The 21,343-nt window shown below is 41.0% G+C and overlaps 1 protein-coding gene across 2 annotated transcripts in view; it reads left to right on the top strand.

Moving 5' to 3' along the window:
* Window positions 1–21,343, top strand: part of LOC128623034 (NACHT, LRR and PYD domains-containing protein 12-like) — a 393,909-nt gene that overhangs the window by 73,915 nt on the left and 298,651 nt on the right. For both annotated transcript variants that reach the window (XM_053649879.1, XM_053649880.1), the window contains exons 8-12: window positions 3,243–3,416; window positions 8,275–8,448; window positions 11,779–11,952; window positions 13,690–13,863; window positions 20,621–20,794. In XM_053649879.1, coding sequence (XP_053505854.1) covers window positions 3,243–3,416; window positions 8,275–8,448; window positions 11,779–11,952; window positions 13,690–13,863; window positions 20,621–20,794 — 870 coding nt within the window. The remainder of the gene's footprint in view (window positions 1–3,242; window positions 3,417–8,274; window positions 8,449–11,778; window positions 11,953–13,689; window positions 13,864–20,620; window positions 20,795–21,343) is intronic.

Raw genomic sequence — 21,343 nt, 5'->3', positions numbered from 1 at the left:
TGGCATTAAGGTCCAGAAAATAGTACCCCGACTGAAACGTTGTTGCACCACACTACCGTTGGAAACAGTAGCACAATCTTTCATTTGTGGCTGCCTAACACTGGGCAGGCTGCTGCTGTACTCCCTCACAGACCATGCAGACACACTAATGGCTTGCCCATACCAACAAGCCCAACATCTTCTGCTAATATAGACAGTAGATGTGCCTTTTCTTTGCTTAAATTGGCCCCGGGTGCACAGTTGCTTAGAGCAGACACCAACTATACTGTCCATTACAGAACATGGGGCATGCGGCACTCCTCGTTAAGAAGTACAATCTGGCAGTCACCTGGAGCTGATTTCCTGCATTAGGGGGCAGGCGTGCTACAATCCATCCAATTTGTTGCACAAGTAGGCCCATTAAAGATTTCTGGTTTCTCAATGTTGTTTCTTTGCTCGGCTGGCACCTTCAGAGTCAGTAATATTACCAAGGCAAATGGGATAACTTACATTAGGTGCCGGACAACAATATCACACCTCCACTTTTCCTTTCATTGTAACCAAACGGCATGCAGTGATCACCCTCAAACCATCATAGTCGGGACGACCGCCGCCGCCCAAATGGTCAAACTGCATCGATATAGCTTTTATAAGGAGGCTACCCACCCCTGCAGTAATTTGTATTTAGATTGGAAGTTCCACACAGCTCGCACAGTTACCAATCACACCTGTATCATATGTCATGAGCATAGTGGTCGACCCCCATTCATGCGACCTTTGGGAAATTTGGATGAATGTTTAGTAGAACCTTACTATGAACATTGCTAGTGTCCTACTGTCTGCCTGTTGGGGGCAACTTCCTTCAACTATGGCCCAGCTTGGATGCGTAATGTTAGCCAGAGCTGTGATTTCAGCCCAGTGAGTACTCATCTCAATGCTTCTCTTACAGTACATGTTGGATTCACCTCCACCTTTCCTCTCTGTGTTTGCTCTGAGGAAGGCCTTGCTTTTGTAGGCAACATATCTAGCGACTGTACTCACATTAAGCCAGCCCTCGTGCCTATGGAGTCCACCCGTGCCCAGTATGACAACAATACAGATTATACATGTACAGACTCATCGATAGTTCATATAGAGTTGCCTCTTTTAGTAGATGGCACTTTGCCCTTGGCGGACATTTTTTGGTATTGACAGGGTACGCCAGACCCTCCCTATGGATTGGCTGGGGGGCTGCAGCCCAGTACACATGAAAGGTAAGACTCATGTGCTCCAGTTGGCTAATGACACATATAACAACATTACTGTGCTTTCAAGACCAAAAGGGACATTGCACACATATCCTCATGGACAGATTATGTGCAAGATGTTGATGATATAAAGTACTCCGACTGGGCTCCGGATCCAAGTGTATCTCTTGGCCAAGTGTATCTGTTGGTATCATGAATAAATAAAAGGCCACTGAATCTGTAGGTGGTAGATTTGCTGCCGTGCTACTGCTCAGCGTCAAAGTAATCCATAACACAGCATGGATTAACTAAATCTGGTACAATAATCAGCAGTTCATTAACTATTCTCTCGACACTTTTGGTCTGGTCCATGAGCAACTGCGTGTTATTATGGCTGCTCAGAAATGTATCAGCCAATTTTCAGTTGTGTTTATAATTTTGTGATTTTCTGTTAGGTGTGATTGTGTGTGTGTGTGTGCTACATAAACAACTGGAAAATGAACAAATCTCTTGAGTTATAGCCTTTCAGCTCATTAAGCATTTTTTGCAGCCATGTAAGTTCTTTTAAGCGACTGACGTCTTTTGCGTTTTCTTAACAAACCTGTGCAGTGGGCAGTGCTGGCTCAAATTTTGCCTATTACCTGAAGACACCTAACATAGAAACAGATACTCACATATTCAATTGGAGAAAGAAAAATAAGACACCAGCTGTGAGTGAGAAGAAGCAAGGGTCCAGGTTTATTCGTTCCGTTCCACCACACGAGATCCACACAGTTTGAGATGCCCCAAAATGCAATCTAAAAAACCAGAGCTGAAGCTCTTCTATTTATATAGTTTTCTTAGGGTCAGGATGACCCAGACACCAACGTGTTTTAGAAAGGGCTTATCAGAATTACCAGTATGTTTTGAAAAGAGCCTTTTCCGAACACCATTAGGTTTGAAAGAGGTACGAGACACAACATTTCGGAGAGATCTTGGTCTCACAGTTATCTCGCGGGTGCAACGTGACTCAACTACCCTTATAAATGACCCCTCTTGGTTCTCTCTTAAAAATTAAGGCCTTCGTCTGTATTACTCCTGACTTTTTCTCGTGAGACAAGACTCTTCCCCACCTCCAAGTATATTATGAGTAAGTTTCTTTCACATTTTTCTGTATTTCTGGTTTATAATTTCCTTTCATATTTGCTCTACATTTCTGTTATATATTTATGGTTATACTGCTTGCAAGTGGTTTACTGTACTCCCTACTTCATAATATCATTATATTATCCTTATAATATCTTAATACTCCTTTTATTATTCTTATATCCATGTTCCGTTTTCCTTCTGTATGTGTGTGCGTGGTGGCATAGGCCTGTGTGTGTGTGTGTGTGTGTCTTAGTTGACCGTCCACCTACGCTCTGAGGCCTGCCGCACTAATCAAATACATGTATGGTTTGCGCCTTGCTTATCTGTGTGTTGTGTCTTAGGTAAACTTCAATTCAAATCAATTTTATTTGTATAGCACTTTTTACAATAGACATTGTCTCAAAGCAGCTTTACAGAAATATCAACATGGTATACAGATATTAAAGGTGTGAATTTATCCCAACTGAGCAAGCCACTGAGTGGCGACGGTGGCAAGGAAAAACTCCCTAAGATGTTTTAAGAGGAAGAAACCTTGAGAGGAACCCGACTCAGAAGGGAACCCATCCTCATCTGGGTAACCTCATCAGAGTAAACATCTGTTCATACAGTCCACCAGCCCAGTGAATTCTCAATAAGATTACATATTACTCATACTAGGTCTCCCTCGTGTTTATTTCATGTATATTTTATATACAGCAGCAGTTTTACCTAGTTTTACCCAGGCCTGCCCACTGTTCAATTTCTGGCCTCACCACTGAACAGTGGTGATGTTTTGTTCAGTGTTAATTATACCTTGTGATTGGTCAAGAGAGGGCAGACAGTTGAACATGACAGACACATCATCATCATAACATGTAAACCAAGATAAAAACCTGTTAATGAAGAGTGTATCATTGTCTCTCTCTATAGGTTGTCTAATTGTGGTGTCTCAGATGAAGGCTGGGCTGCTTTGACTTCAGCTCTGAGATCAAACCCCTCACACCTGAGAGAACTGAATCTGTCGTGTAACAATGTCAGAGACTCAGGAGTGAAGAGTCTCTCTGCTGTACTGGAGAATCCTTATTGTAAACTGGAGACACTAAGGTAAGATCGTCTCTCTGAGAGTTACATGACCTGCTCCTCAGTAAGACACACTCTGTAATAGTGAGAATGAAGCAGAAGATTTAGGTTCATCATTCTGAAGAGTAATATTGTTTATTTTTTTCTGCACACTGATGATTTGTCACAGAGTCTCTGGGTTAGATGTACATATGTGAGAAGCTGCAACAAAAAACGTGACTTCATGCGACTAGAAAATGTCTGAAATTACTGTGAAATTTACTAAAACATTGTAACTAATCACACAAACTGCACCTGGGACACAAACTAAATGTGCAGTGTGTAGCTGCAGGGTTTGAAAACAGAAGTCAAATGGAAATGATAAATAAATAAATTAGAAACTAAAATATGAAGTTAATGCCATATGAAGTTAATGCCATATGAATAAAAAAGTTAAAAATTAAGTTAAATAAAAACAAACAGGGTGAAAGGAGCTTACAACAATTGCAAGCAACAGCAACAATCCTGTTGGGGATTTTTTTTATTGTACTTAAAGCTGAAATATTGTTTATTCTGTCGTGAATGTTCATTCAGTGCGTCTCTGTCTAACTGGTATGAACAGGGTTGCCAGATATGTTTTGAAGAGAAGATCAGTGAGTGAGCAGTATTAAAACCTTGCAGTTTTCCTCAATACTTCTTTCATTGAGGTCCTAAAATAGTCTCATTTTATTCCATGTTTTATCATAATTAAAGTACACCTATGAGTAAACCCAATGCCTCGAATACATTCATATAGTAACACAGAGCTGAAGTTGAGAACAAGATCAATAGGTGTGTGTATGAGAGATCACACTGCCTGCTCACTACTGAAAGTTTTATATACAGATATGGTTAAAATAATGTAACTAAAATGTCTAAACTCCAATCCACAGCCAAAGAATCAATCCACGCTGGTGAGTCAAAAGTAGCTCAATTCCTCATTAAAACCGGGGACCTGACAACTGCTCCCAACAGCACACATGGTGCTAATTTACAACTGGTTTTGAGAGGAGGACAAAATAACCTGTAAAATTGATGACTGCTAATCTCTCAAACTTTATTAAATTGAACAGAATATGTAACTAGACACACTTCCAATTTGTCCACACATTTTGGAGATCCTTCCTCAATAGCACAAAAAGCTCAGCACATATGACCCTCTGTCTTCATATAATTCTTCTGTAGGTTTTATTTCTACGAACTTCACATCCTAAACCTGTAGAACCTGATGAAACCAATTTGTAGACATTTTTACTCTCCATCAGTTTTATAGTTCAGGAAAATTTAATTTAACAAAAAATTATCAGCAAGTAATCTGGTTTAGAAAAGACATAAATGTTAATTCTCCAAAAAATGTGTTTTACACTTTACATTATCATCTTTGTTGTAATTCATAATAATGTTTGTTTTTCAACATGATTCAGATTTTTGCTTTCTTTGGGTTACACATGTAACCCTTTTCCCTGAGAATGAAATGAGACATTGCATGAGCTTTGGTATCTGAAGTCTGGAAAAATCATGTCTATTTATAGGCCAGCCATGGTCAGGTGACGTGGCATAGTGTGTGTCATGTGACTATAAAATGGTGTCTGTAAACCATATCCTCAGCTTCTCTTTGTCTGAAGCGCAAATGCAATTTACAGGCATACCCTAGTATGACAAAGCTACGCAACATCTCTTTCTCTTCTCAGGGAACAGGGTTACATGCATAACCCAGATGTTCCTTTTCAAAGGGAACTCAACGTTGCATGAGCGTCATGCTGTGGGAAAGAGTATACTCCATCATACTGAGGGTATGGCCTGTCACAGAGGCTCCATCAAGTGTGGCTGACCGAAATGGCGGCCATGTGGATCCTAAATGTAGAAAGAGCCAACCTTGCAGAGAACTGTTCCTGTAAGAACTCCAGGATGGTAGACATTGCACAGTTTACTGAGTCTCACTGACATTCCTAGCATTAAGGATGGTCTCTACAACCTTGGGTTAGGGACCGGAATCTATGAGCTGGTGCCTCTCAGGGGCCAGACCCACAGTTTCCATAGTTCTGGCTGAGGGTGATAAATCAACCTTTTGGCTTGAGACAATAGACCCCTGCAAATGGCAATCTCCCAGAAGGTGCCATCTAGCAGAGATATAATCTTGGAGAACCATATATGAGCTGGCCAATAAGGCCAAACTGCAATGTGTGCAGTATAGACCACCCCGCCGCAGCACACACAACCTGTAAGGGTACCCCTTAGATAAAGTCTTTGAGGAGGTGACCCCTCCAAGTGGAATGAACCCCTACACCCAGAGTCATAATGAGACTCTGCGCCTCATAAGCAATAGAGATTGCTTCCAATATCCAGTAGAGATGCACTGCTTTAAGGAAACATCACCTCTGCTGCCACTGCCAAGCAGACCAGCAACTGCTCTGACTTATGCCACTGGCTGGAACGGTGGATGTAAATACAAGGAGCCCTCACTGTAGGACACTGTAGGTGCAATCTTCCTCGTTTGGGTGTAAGAACAGAGGAAGAGAGAAAGTCTACAACACCATTGGACAGCAGATGTAGGCACTTAGGAATTATATGACCTAAGATATAGGAAGGCCTTGGCTAATCTAGAGGCAAAGTCAAGGCAGCGAGGGCAACAGAGTTGTCAAGGCCACCAAAAGAGCTGCCATTAGGATCAGTGCTTCTCTGAAGCTGACAATAAGGGCTCAAATGTGTTGACTGACAGACCTTCCCTGACCACAGAAGGTCCCAGGAAGGTATGCATGGTCTGAAGAAGGGCCTCAGCCATCTGACACTACACATAAACCTTGAAGTTAGAGGATGTTGCCCCACAGAGGCTCCATCAATAGGGGTGTGGCCACATAGACCCTGTTTGTAGAAGGATCCAATGATGCGATGAGAAATTTGAGAAAATGAGAAACTTTCCTGTAAGAACCCCAGGACTGTAGCTATTGCACAGTTACTGGGTCTCACTGGTGTTCTTCACACCACAATATAAACGTTGCCACTTGAATGCATACAATTCCTCATGGATGGTCTCTAGCGTTTAACATGGTCTCTACAACCTCGGTTGGGAGACCGGAATCTATGAGTTGGTGCCCCTCAGGTGCCAGACTCACCATTTCCATAGTTCAGGCCGAGGGTGATAAATCAACCATCTGGCTAGAGACAGTGGATACCTGTGAATGGGAATCTCCCAAGAAGTGCTGTCCAGCAGAGATATAGTCTCCATGAACTAAATTCACTAATTCACGTGAACTAGCAGCAGATGTAGCACAATCTGGGTATACTCTTGCTAGAGCCTGTGGGAGCAGAGTGATTGGGGAAAAGGCATACAGTCATGCCTTCGGCCACATTTGTACCATGGCGTCCAGCTCTGACTCTATTTTTTGGTGCGGGATGAATGAGAGTGAAGACAGTGGGCGGCGTGTTGTCTCCTCATTAATGAACACTTCCACTTCTGCTTGGCAGAACCTCCACCACATGGACTCACCCACTTGTGGATGGAGCCATCAATCCCCGGGACTCAGCCTCTGCCTCGAAAGAATGTCTGACCTGACATTCTGGTTGCCTGGAATGTACATTGCACTCACTGACAAAACGTTTCCCTCCATACAGAGAAGAATTACTTGCCCCTGCATCAACAGGTGGCATGAACCTAATCCTCCCTGGTGGTTGATATATGAGACCACTGCTGTATTGTCTAACACATGGTGACCTCTCAACTGAGAAGAAGAATTTCAGTGCTAGGGGTACAGCCCACACTGCTAGGTGATTTATATTCAACACTAGATGAGGACCGCTCCAGAGACGATGAGGGAGGTGTCACTCTTGATTGGAGAAGCAACTTTCCCTGAGGTTCAACCTGAGCCCCAAGTTCCTCCCATGGGTGAGAACAACATATCGATGTTGAATCCAACTTCCTGGACCACACTAGAATTAACTAATCATCCAGGGGGCTTAGCACATGGATGTCCTGGAGTCGCAAAAGGAGCCAGCATGGCATCCATGCATTTTGTGAAGATGCGAGGGGATAACGCTTGTTAAAGGAAGAACCAATATTGATATGCATTGCCTCCAAATGCGAAACTCATTAATTTCCTGTGACTGGGAAATGGAATATGCATTTTTTTAAAAAAATCTATCATCACAAACCAATCTTGAAACTGAGTCTGTGGAATGATAAGTTTGAGTGTCAACATCCTGAACCTGTATATCCAAAGAGTATCGTTTAGATGATGAACTGGACCCAGAACCCCTTTCCATGGTGGTCAGAATCTATGGATGGAGACACCCCTGCCAGTAGTTTCCACACTGTCGATGTTTAGTGATGTTAACATTCCACATTTTGTTGAAGGGAAAGCATCAGCTGCTCGTTGCCCTGTGACAGCTCGCTGACCAGAGACAACTGAAAACTGGGGAAAACATTGAAGCAAGGCCCGCTGCTGCATAGGCTTCGCCGAGGTGGTCTTACCAGATTTCAGATACTGGCCATGCACAAGCACACTTCCCACAGCATGAAGGTCACATAACGTTGAGTTCCCTTTGAAAGGGCACAAGTTTATTCCCAATGTGTTGTACGCTATAAGTCTCTCTCTCTGATTAAAGTTCATTGTCTGTCTGCTGTTCTCTGTTCATCTTCAGCTCCTAATAGGTTAATATGACACACAACAGATGAGAGAAAATAAATATAACACTCAGTATGATTATTTTTTAATTACATTGTTAATTGGAATATTCAGGTGATATTAAATCCTCATGTCATTCTGAATAATAAAATCATTTTTACAAACAGATCATCTTTAAAGTAAGTCTTAAACCAAGATAAAAAATATGTTGACGAAGAGTGCGTCATTATGTCTCTCTACAGGTTGTGGAAATGTGGTGTCTCAGATGAAGGCTGTGCTGCTCTGACTTCAACACTGAGATCAAACCCCTCACACCTGAGAGACCTGGATCTGTCCTATAACAATGTAGGAGAGTCAGGAGGGAAAAGTCTCTCTGCTGTACTGGAGAATCCTCAATGTAAACTGGAGATACTGAGGTAAGATCAACTCTATGAGAGTCACATGACCTGCTCCTCAGTAAGTCACATTCTCTAATAGTGAGACTGAAGCAGAAGTTTTAGGTTCATCTTAAGTCCCCTGAGGAGGAAGATTATTTATTTTTCACTGCACACTGACGATTTATGTCAGAGTCTTTGGGTCAGATGTACGTATGTGAGAAGCTGCAGCACAAAACGTGACTTGATGCGACTGCAATTAGTCTGAAATTACTGTGAAATTTACTAAAACACTGTAACTAATCACACAAACTGCACCTGAGACAGAAACTAGATGCACTGTGTTTGAGATGCAGGGTTTAAAAGCAGCAGTGAAATGGAAATTATCTAAAAAAAAAAAAAAAAAATTCAACAAAAAAATAAACATCATTTAGAAACAAAAATAAGAAGTTAATGCCAGGGGAATTAATACATATATCAATTAAATGAATCAAATTAGACTTGTGTGTATATATATATATATATATATATATATATATATATATATATGTATGTATGTATAAAATCAAGCGACAGCAACTATACTTTAATTATTTTTTTGTTGTACTTAAAGGTGAAAGTGTTTATTCTGTCAGTGAATGTTTATTCAATATGTCTCTGTCTAGCTGCTATGAAAAGGTCTGCCAGATCTGCATTACAGAAGATGTGCAGTGAACAAGCAGTATTACAACTATGCAGTTTTCCTCAATAGTTCTTTCACTAAGAAGCTTAAATGGTCTTGTTTTGTTCCACATTTTGTCATGAATAAAGAATGTCTGAGTAAACCCAACAACTCACATGGTGCTTATTTACACCTGGTTTTGAGAGGAGGACAAAATAACATGTAAAACTGATGACTGCTAATCTCACAATCCTTATTAAATTGAGCAGAATATTTAACCAGACACAATTCTAATTCTTCCTTGGCCAAAAAGCTCAGCACATCTAACCCGCTGTCTTCAACTTATTCTTATGTAGAATTTTAAACTACTATGTTTTTCACATCCTAAACCTGTAGAACCTGATGAACCAAATTTGTAGACATTTTTCAGTTTTATACTTCAGGAATATTTTATTTAACAAGAAATTATCACCAATTAATCTGATTTAGGGCCTGTTTACAGTTGGGCATTTCATGCCTTTTCTGGTTTAGAGAAGACATGAATATTAATTCTCCTAAAAATCAGTGTTACATAACATTTTTTTTCTGTATAAAGTAAATAACTTTAAGCAGGGAATTAGGAAATCACCACTATTAAGGTATGATGTGTTTAAGAGATGTGTCAAGAATGAACCAAAATGTTTGAATGCTGTGTCAAATGTAAATAAAAACATTATGTAATGATGTGAAAATCTCATAAACCCATTTGTTATTTGAAATAGAACACAAAAAACATATAAAATGTTAAACTGAGGAAATGTACCATTTCAGGCCAACAAAAGGCTTGAAAGGTAAGTGTTACTAAAAAGAAACAGCTGGAGGAACATTTTGCAACTAATTAGGTTAATTGGCAACATGTCAGTAACATGATAGGGTATAAAAAGAGTATCTTTGAGTCAGAGTCTCTCAGAAGAAAAGATTGGATGGAATCTGGATGGTAGCATATATTGCTCTTAAACCTTCTATAGACCTTTCAGAATTGATGGTGCCTTTCCAGATGTGCAAGCTGCCCATTCCATAGGCACTAATGCAGCCCCACGTCATCAGAGATGCAGGCTTTTTAACTGAGCGCTGATAAAAAGCCGGATGGTCCTCCCCTCTTTAGTCATGTTTATTTTAGAGGATGTGGCGTCCATGGTTTCCAAGAAGAATTTAAAATTTCCATTCGTCTGACCACAGGACAGTTTTCCTCTTTGCCTCAATCCATTTTAAATGAGCTTTGGCCCAGAGAAGACAGTGGTGTTTCCAGATCATGTTCACATATGGCTTCTTCTTTGCATGATAGAGCCTTAACCCGCATTTGTGAATGGCATGGCGAACTGTATTCACTGGCATTGAGTTCTGGATGTGTTTCTGTAATTTCCATTACAGAATCCTGCCTATTTTTAATGCATTGCTGCTTGAGGGCCTGAAGATCACGGGCATGTAATATTGATTTTTGTCCTAAGCCCTTACACATAGATTTATCCAGATTCATGGAATCTTTTGATGATGATATGTACTGTAGATGATGAGATATTCATAGTCTTTGCAATTTTATGTTGAGCAACATTATTCTGAAATTGTTCCACAAATTGTAGACACAGTTTTTCTCAGATTTTTTGAACCTCTGCCCATCTGTACTTCTGTAAGACTCTGCCTCTCTAAGATACTCTTTTTATAGCCAATCATGTTACTGACCTGTTGCCAGTTAACCTAGCTGCAAAATGTTCCTCCAGCTGTTTATTTTTAGTAACACTTACTTTTACAGCCTTTTATTGCCCCAGCCTATCTTTTTTTGAGATGTGTTGCGGCCATCAAATTCAAATTGCCTTATTTTTTTTTCTTAAAATGGTACACTTACTCAGTTTAAACATTTGATATGTTTTCTATGTTCTATTGTGAATAACATATGGGTTTATGCAATTTGCAAATCCTTGTATTCTGCTTTTATTTACATTTTACATACTGGAATAATTCATGAGTTACTAATCTGACAAAGCAATTAACATAATGAGCATCAGTTGGATAAACAAACAAGCTATAATTATTGCAGTCTTCCTCCTTCTCTCTTTTCCCTTTCCCTTATCACTTCCGTTTATATACAATGTCATCTTACTTTGATTGGGTCTTCGAGTGATGAAGAAAAGATGACTGATGATTGATGTGGTATACAACCAATAGCAAGAGTTTTGATATCAGAGGGAAAGTGAAAGTGGAGAAATCACACACTAAACAAGATATCTTTCAGGTTGTAACAATAATGTTGGTTTTTCACCATGATTCAGACTTTTACTTCCTTTATTCTGTAATAATATAAATCTATATTGTTATACTGTATGAATTCCCTACAAAGGCTATGGAGAAACAAGTTTATTTCCTCTGTAGTGAACTATAAGTCTAGTAGAGAATCATCCAAGATTCAGTCTCTCTCTCTCTCTCTCTCTCTCTCTCTCTCTCTCTATCTATCTCTTCAGCTGCTGATAGTTTATTACACACACAACAGATGAGAGAAACTAAATATAACAGTCAATATAATAATTTTTAATTGCATTGTTAATTAGAATAGGTGATATTAAATCCTAATGTCATTCTGAATAATATAATCATTTTACAAACACATCATCTTTAAAATAAGTTTTAAACCAAGATAAATATCTGTTGATGAAGAGTGTTATTGTGTCTCTCTATAGGCTGTGTGATTGTTGTCTCTCAGATGAAGGCTGTGCTGCTCTGACTTCAGATCTGAGATCAAACCCCTCACACCTGAGAGAACTGAGTCTGTCTGAAAATAATGTAGGAGTCTCAGGAGTGAAGATTCTCTCTGCTGTACTGGAGAATCCTCTCTGTAAACTGGAGATACTGAGGTAAATAATGTATCTGAGACTCACATGACCTGCTCCTCAGTAAGACACACTCTTTAATAGTGAGACTGAAGCAGAAGTTTTAGGCTCATCATCATTGTCCTGAGGAGGAAGATCAGATGTATGTATGTGAGAAGCTGCAGCAAACGTGACGTGATGCGAATGCAATGTGTCTGAAATTTACTAAAACATTGTGACTAATCACACAAGCTGCACCTGTGACATAAACTAAATGCACTGTGTGTGAGGTGTAGGGTTTAAAAGCAGTGGTGAAATGTACATGATCTAAAGCAGAATTTGGAAACAATAATAAGAAGTTAATGCCATAGAAAAGAAAAACGTCAACAATTAAATAAATGAAATGAATGTTATTAAAAAATTGCAAGTAACACCAACAATTCTTTAGATTTTTTAGTGTACTTAAATACTGTTTATTCTGTCAGTGAGTGTTTCTTCAGTATGTCTCTGTCTAGCTGCCATGAACAGGGTTGCCAGATCTGCACTACAGAAGCTGCTCAATGAACAAGCAGTATTAAAACTATGCAGTTTTCCTCAATAGTTCTTTCACTAATGTTCTAAAATGGTCTTGTATTATTACACATTTTGTCATAAATAATGAGTAAACCCAACAACTCACATGGTGCTAATTTACACCTAGTTTTGAAAGGAGGACAAAATAATATGTAAAACTGATGAATGTTAATCTAACAAACTTTATTATGGTGAGCAGAAAACTTAATCAGACACACTTCCAATTTGTCTGCACTTTTTTTTGGCCAATTCTTCCTCAAATGCACAAAAAGCTCAGCACATCTGATCATCTGTCTTCAAGCCTCCCTGCTTAGCTGAGGATGTAGCTCTCCCCTCTTGCTCGGATGAGGACGTCGCTCCCCTCTCTTGTTTGGCTGAGGCCGTTGCTCCCTCCTCTTCCTCAGCTGAGGACATTGCACCCCCCTCTTGCTCAGCTGCAGGCATCGCTTCCCTTTGGTGCTCGGCTGAGGATGTTGCTCAGCCCTCTTGCTCGGCTGAGGTTGTCGTTTCCCCCTCTTGCTCATTTGAGGACATTGCTCCCCCCTCTGGCCTCGCGGAGGATGTCGCTATCCCATAGGGCTCTGCTATGGACTTCGCTCATGCTTCTGGCTGTGCAGTAGTCATTACTCAATGCTCACAGTCAGCCTGGGACCTTGTGTCATCCCTCAGATGTGCAGAGGAGATCACCCCACATCTGCACCAGAGGGAGGATGTCACGGCTCCTTCTGGCCCTCCGAGGGGTAGTGCTCATAAGGACTTAGATTGGCTAAGTGACATCTTGTCTGGGTTCCCAGGACTCCCCCCTGAACTTTTTTTCACACATCAGGACCTGCATATTAGGGGGGGGGGTTGGGTTCTGTCATGGACATGCTGAAATAGGCATGGAGCCATAATTCTCATCAGCCACTGCACCTCACATGGTCATGTCACATGACTATCTGCAACTGATTCAGATTTGGGGATATTGCGCACTTGGATATAAGTCACATTTTGCACTGCACACATTGTCTTGCATTTGTCTTATGTTGTCTAGTTGAATAGCCCTTGTATTTTCTCTGTGCCCAGTATTCATAGTTCATGATATGTGTGATTAGTTTCTTGTGTTTGTATTGTTGTTTGTTTTCATTAAATTCACATCTGCACTGGCATCAGTCTTTGCCTCCATTTCATGACACTGTTGATAACGAGTGTCATTGTGTCTCTGTACAGGTTGTGGAAATGTGGTGTGTCAGATGAAGGCTGTGCTACTCTGACTTCAGCTCTGAGATCAAACCCCTCACACCTAAGAGAACTGGATCTGTCCTATAATAATATAGGAGATCCAGGAGTGAAGAATCTCTCTGCTGTGCTGGAGAATCCTCACTGTAAAGTGGAGACACTATGGTAAGATCATCTCTCTCAGAGTGATATGACCTGCTCTTCAGTAAGCACGGTTTGATATTGTGAGCAATTTGGTCACATATGCTCCCAAAATTTAATCTGTGCAACCTCAAATTATATTTGGGAGCATTTGTGTGAGTGCAAATAATTGTTGCGGTGTGACATGTTTTCATTTCTTTTCAAAACATTCACTAATTACTGTGCAGTATGTGCCAGCTGTGAACTGATACAGTGATCAGTCCACCGTTCTATTCAACATTACATAACCAATTAAATTTCATCTTTACATTCTTAACTTTAATGCTGATTTTAGATTGTTACTATTAGCCATCAATCACTCCCTTTCACTGCGCTTCTGTAAAGCCTGTGGGGATAGGGGTTGCAGGTAACACTGTGTTCGCCCCTGAATCTACAGTAGTCTATTAAACAAAATAAATCTGTTTATATAATATATATACAGTATCTCACAAAAGTGAGTATACCCCTCACATTTTTGTAAATATTTGATTATATCTTTTCATGTGACAACACTGAAGAAATGACACTTTGCTACAATGTAAAGTAGTGAGTGTACAGCTTGTATAACAGTGTAAACTTGCTGTCCCCTCAAAATAAATCAACACACAGCCATTAATGTCTAAACCGCTGGCAACAAAAGTGAGTACACCCCTAAGTGAAAATGTCCAAATTGGGCCCAAAGTGTCAATATTTTGTGTGGCCACCATTATTTTCCAGTATTGCCTTAATCCTCTTGGGCATGGAGTTCACCAGAGCTTCACAGGTTGCCCCTGGAGTCCTCTTACACTCCTCCATGTTGACATCATGGAGCTGGCGGATGTTAGAGACCTTACCACCTTACCCTCCACCTACCGTTTGAGGATGCCCCACAGATGCTCAATAGGGTTTAGGTCTGGAGACATGCTTGGCCAGTCCATCACCTTCACCCTCAGCTTCTTTAGCAAGGCAGTGGTCGTCTTGGAGGTGTGTTTGGGGTTGTTATCATGCTGGAATACTGCATACTGATCATGCCGTGCTTCAGTATGTCACAGTACATGTTGGCATTCATGGTTCCCTCAATGAACTGTAGCTCCCCAGTGCCGTTAACACTCATGCAACCCCAGGCCATGACACTCCCACCACCATGCTTGGCCGTAGGCAAGACACACTTGTCTTTGTACTTCTCACCTGGTTGCTGCCACACACGCTTGACACCATCTGAACCAAATAAGTTTATCTTGCTCTCATCAACCAAAGGATATGGTTCCAGTAATCCATGCCCTTAGTCTGCTTGACTTCGGCAAACTGTTTGCGGGCTTTCTTGTGCATCATCTTTAGAAGAGGCTTCCTTCTGGGACGACAGCCATGCAGACCAATTTGATGCAGTGTGTGGTGTATGATCTGAGCACTGACAGGCTGACCCCCCACCCCTACAACCTCTGCAGCAATGCTGGCAGAACTCATACATCTATTTCCCAAAGACAACCTCTGGATATGACGCTGAGCACATGCACTCAACTTCTTTGGTCGACCATGGCGAGGCCTGTTCTGAGTGGAAGCTGTCCTGTTAAACCACTGTATTGTCTTGGCCACCGTGCTGCAGCTCAGTGTCAGGGTCTTGGCAATCATCTTATAGCCTAGGCCATCTTTATGTAGAGCAACAGTTCTTTTTTTCAGATCCTCAGAGAGTTCTTTGCCATGAGGTGCCATGTTGAACTTACAGTGACCAGTATAAAGAAGTGTGAGAGCGATGACACCAAATTTAACACACCTGCCCCCATTCACACCTGCGACCTTGTAACACTAACAAGTCACATGACACCGGGGAGGGAAAATGGCTAATTGGGCCTAATTTGGACATTTTCACTTAGGGGTATACTCACTTTTGTTGCCAGCGGTTTCGACATTAATGGGTGTGTCTTGAGTTATTTTGATGGGACAGCAAATTTACACTGTTACACAAGATGTACACTCACTACCTTAAATTGTAGCAAAGTGTCATTTCTTCAGTGTTGTCAAATGAAAAGATATAATCAAATATTTACAAAAATGTGAAAGGTGTACTCACGTTTGTGAGATACTGTACATATACAGTGGGGGATATAAGTATTTAATGCATCAACATTTTTTTCAGTATTTTTTTTTTTCCAATGAGGCTATTCACAAGAAATCAGACATCAGTATTAACTCAAGAAATCTGGAAATATAAAGAATTCACAACATTAAAGTCCATAAATAAAGTTATGTTTTATAAAGTGGAATGACAGGAAAAAAGGATTGAACGCACTAAGAAAAAGCAGTTCTCCAAGGCAAGGTAAGGCAAGGAACCAGATGAAATCTGTAAGTAATTATACCCCATAATCTGTGCAAATTAAGATCAACTGGGTTAACAAATTGATGGTCTATAAAAAGGCTTTTTGTTACCAAGGTGTCACACAAAAAAACATCACAGCAGCCAGCTGGCTCAGGCCCTGGGGATCTCCTATGGATCTGGAGGAGGAACCGGAGATGGGCTCAACTATTTCTTTTGCTGTCTTCTCAGAATCACAGAAAACGCCCCTTTTTTCTAAAAGTGCATGATGAAATATCACGCTTCTGGGGAAAACCTAACACCAGATGTATTTATGACCCTGCGATGTCTGATTAGATCTAAAAGACACATATTTACACAAAGAAATATTGCCCAGTCACAGGAGGTTACTAAGGTTCAAGTTTGGAGGCAACACGTACAGATAATGGGTTCTTCCCTTAGGTCAAGCTTTGAAGTTTTCACCTTCACGAAATGCATGGATGGCACTCTGGCTCCCTTGTGACTTCAGAGCATCCATGCACTAAACTATCTGGATGACGGGTTCATTCTAGCATGATTCAGGAAATTGGCTATTCAACATCGAGATGTTGTTCTCACCCATATTGCGAGCTTGAGGCTCAGGTTGAAACCCGAAAAAGCATGCTTTCTTCAGGCAGAGGATGACTTTTCTAGGGATTATATGGGATTCCAGTATGATGAGGGCATTTCTATCGCCAACACATGTAGGTCAATCCTAGCAGCATTGAGCAAGATGAAACTGGGTCTCGCCAGTCTCTATGAGAGACCTGGCATCCCCTCCAGTCTCTATGAGAGACTGTTGTGACTTATGGCTGCAGCCGCTAACATCATACCATTGGACCAATTTCACATTTCCTCTGAGGATGAAACCCCTAAGAATAGTCAGTGTCACGTGGCGATGCCTATGTGTTTTGAGAATTTGGAGGTGTCCCTGGTTTCTAGCATCGGGTCACACTCTAGTGGCGTCTCCTTATCACAAAATGGTAATGACGGATAACTCCCTCATGGGCTGGGGCACTGTCTTAGACGGATGTCCAGCTCACAGGCTCTGAAGTTGCATATAAATTGCCTAGAAATGTGGGCCATATTCCTAGCACTGAAATTCTTTCTTCCTCAGTTGAGAGGTCACCATGCGTTAGCTGTGACAGACAAGACATATATTTATAATACATGTATGGTCTCATATATCAACCACCAGGCCCCTGTTCAGGCAGGTGCAACTACTTATTCTCTGGGTGGAGGGAAAGTTTTTGTCAGTGAGTGCAATGTACATTCCTGGTAATCTGAATGTGGGGGCCTTTCGAGGCAGGGTCTGAGGCCTGGGGATTGGAGGCTCCGTTCACAAGTAGTGCAGTCTGTATGGTGGCGGTTCGTCCAGGCAGAAGTGGATGAGTTCGCTTCCGGAGGAAACAACTGCCCACTGTGGTTTGCCCTCATTCTTCCAGCACAATTTGTGGCTGGACACCATGATACACATGTGGCTGAGGTCACATCTGCGACTTTCCTTGATCGCTCTGCTCCCAAAAGTTCTAGTGAGAGTTTGCCAAGACCTTCTACATCTGCTGCTAGTAGCACCTTATTAGCCAGCCTGAATATGGTTCTTGGACACTCAGTGGGAGATTCCCTTTCGCTGGAATCTTCTGTCTCAGGACAGAGGGTTGATTTATCACCCTTAGTCAGAACTATGGAAACTGTGGGTCTGACCACTGAGGGGCACCATCTCATAGATTCTGGTCTCTCAACCGAGGTTGTAGAGAACATGTTGAATGCTAGAGCACCAAAATTGTATGTGCCTAAGTGGCGACTTTTTGTCTCGTAGTGTGAGGAATATCAGTTAGACCCAGTAGACTGTACAAAATTTACAGTACTGGAGTTCTTACAGGGATGTTTCTCAGCATGGTTGGGTCCTTCTACAATTAGGGTCAATGTCACCGCCAGTCACGCCCATATTGATAGAGCCTCTGACTCTAAAGGTAGCTATTCGGCTGGCCCTGAAATCTCTCAAGCGAGTAGGAGATCTAAAAGCTCTCTCTGCTGCCCCTTACTGCCTTGACTTTGCTCTGGGATTAGCCAAGGCCTTCCTATATCCTAGGCCAGATTATATTCCTAAAGTGCCTACGTCTGCTGCCCAGTGTTGTGGATAAAAATGTCATAAAATAAACGAGCGAGACCTAGTATCCAGTAAAAGGGAGAAGAAGAAAAGACGGGCACCAAGACACACAGAAGCGGTGTGAGGCGGATATTGATGAATTGGATTCACACTTTAAAGATCTTAGATCTTTAAGAGTAATACACTATGGTTTATTAGTCAAAAAGTCAAAAAGAAGTATACGAGCTGAGGAGTGCTAACACACACACACACACTCTCAAACAGTCAAGGGCGGGCATGTAGACATAACACACACACACACACTCTCTCTCTCTCTCACACACATACTACTATAACTTTATAAGAATAATAAAAAGGAATATTAAGATATTATAAGGGTAATATCTTATAATAATAATAATATATATACTCTATAAAAAAACAGAATAATAGGATATGTAGGACAGTAGAAGGGTAATATAATGATATTATGAAGTAGGAAGTACAGTAAACCGTTTTTCAAGCAGTATAACTACATATAAAATAGAGATATAGAGCAAATATGAAAATAAATTATAAACTAGAAATACAGGCTCGCAAGGAAGGCCTTAATTTTAAGAGAAAACCATGAGGAGGCATTTATAAGGGTAGCTGAGTCAAGCTGCCCCCCCGTGAGATAATAGTGAGACCAAGGTCACTCGTTGTTTTGTCTCTCCACTTTTGAAGCTAATGGTAAATTGAATAGCCCGTTTTTAGAACATAATAGTAAGTTGAATAGCCCCTTTTTAGAACCTAATGGTAAGTTGAAAAACCCCTTTTTAGAACATAACAGTAATGTAGATGAGCTCTTTTTGAGCTCCCTATTGGTATTGATATCATAATCTTTTTGAATCTTTTTGGTTATCTACTGTGTAAATACAGTATAAATACTGGAGCTCAAGCTCAGGGTGTCAGATCACTTCTGAGAATTCTCATCGCTGTGGATCTCGTGTGGTGGAACGGAACCATAAATCTGGACCCTTGCTTCTTCTCACTCACGGCTGGTGTCTTTTTTTCTATCTCCAACTGGGCTCAGAGGTAGATGTGAGTATTTGCTTCTATGATTGAATTTTAAGTGTTTTTGGGTAATAGGCTAAATTTGAGCCAGCACCAGCCTGTATTGTTGCAGGCTTACTGTCTTCCTCTGTTCTTCACACCGGTACGAGAGAGAATGCACCTGCTGTGTCCAGTAAGGGCTCTCTGTACTTACATCCACCATTCCGGCCAGTGGCATAAGTCGGAGCAGCTGCTGGTCTGCTTTGGTGGCGACAGTAGAGATGATGCTGTGTCGAAGCAGCGCATCTCTAATTGGATAGTGGAAGCAATCTCTATCGCTTAGGAGGTGCACAGTCTCGCTACGCCTCTGGGCATAGGAGCTCATTCCACTAGGAGGGTCGCCTTCTTGTAGGCTTTATCCAAAGGGGTACCCTTACAGGACGTGCGTGATGTGGTGGGATGGTCTACACCGCACACATTCATTCGATATTACAGTTTGGACATGGATTCCAGCCAGGCTCAAGTCTCTTGCAGTGACCCTCAGTCTTGGACCCTTTAAACAGGCGGCCATACCCTCAGTATGACGGAGTGGGTGTACTCACAACATTGAGTTTCCTTTGAAATGGAATGTCTGGGTTATGCATGTAACCCTGTTCCCTGAGAGGGGACATTATGTTGCGTAGCTTTGTCATACTGGGGTATGCCTGTGAATCACGTCTTCACTTCAGATAATAGACGCTGATGACATGGTTTCTAGGTGCCATTTTATAATCATGCAACTCATGATATTCCACCTCACCTGACTATGGCTGGCCTATAAACAGGTGTGATTTCACAGCACCCAAGCGAGGGTGCTTTCCACAGCTTGAAGCTCATTTGTACTTCCTTGATTCTGCAATAATATAATTATTGTAGAACTATATTATTATATAAATGCACCAAATAAGCTATAGAGAAAGAAGTTTATCCCCCCTGTGTAGTGCACTATAAGTGTAGTAGAGAACCATCTGAGATTCTGTCTCTCTCTCTCCCTCGCTATCTGATTAAAGTTCATGCTCAGTCTGCTGTTCTCTGTTTAGCTTCATCTGCAGATAGTTTAATATCACACACAACAGATAAGAGAAACAAAATATAACAATTAGTGTGATCATCATTAATTACATTGTTAATTAGAATCAACAGGTGATATTAAATTCTCGTGTCATTCTGCATAATAATATCATTTCACAAACACAATCTTTAAAGTAAGTTGTAAACAAAAATAAAAAAAAATATGTTTATGAAGAGTGTGTCATTGTGTCTCTCTACAGGTTGTGGAAATGTGGTGTCTCAGATGAAGGCTGTGCTGCTCTGACTTCAGCTCTAAGATCAAACCCCTCACACCTGAGAGAACTGCATCTGTCTTATAATAATGTAGGAGACTCAGGAGTGAAGTGTCTTTCTTCTGTACTGGAGATTCCTCACTGTAAACTGGAGATACTGTGGTAAGATCATCTCTCTGAGAGTTACATGACCTGCTTCTCAGTAAGACACATTCTCTAATAGTGAGACTGAAACAGAAGTTTTAGGTTCATCGTCAGTGTCCTAGGGAGGAAGATTATTCCTTTTGACTGCACACTGATGATTTGTTACAGAGTCTTTGTGTCAGATGTACAGACGGACAGTGCCTTCCACTAATATTGACACCTTTGGTAAATATGAGCAAAGACGGCTGTGAAAAAATGTCTTTATTGTTTATCTTTTGCGTAAAAAATCACAAATGTACTCTGCTCTCATGGATATCAAGCAATTGCAAACAAAACACAGGTTTATGAAATATTATACAGTATCTCACAAAAGTGAGTACACCCCTCACATTTTTGTAAATATTTTATTATATCTTTTCATGTGACAACACTGAAGAAATGACACTTTGCTACAATGTAAAGTAGTGAGTGTACAGCTTGTGTAACAGTGTAAATTTGCTGTCCCCTCAAAATAACTCAACACACAGCCATTAATGTCTAAACCGCTGGCAACAAAAGTGAGTACAC

Source organism: Ictalurus furcatus, chromosome 19 (assembly GCF_023375685.1).
Source record: "Ictalurus furcatus strain D&B chromosome 19, Billie_1.0, whole genome shotgun sequence".
Taxonomy (NCBI): Eukaryota; Metazoa; Chordata; class Actinopteri; order Siluriformes; family Ictaluridae; genus Ictalurus; species Ictalurus furcatus.
The sequence above is the reverse complement of the archived record's forward strand: the minus strand, read 5'-3'. Positions and strand labels throughout refer to the sequence as shown.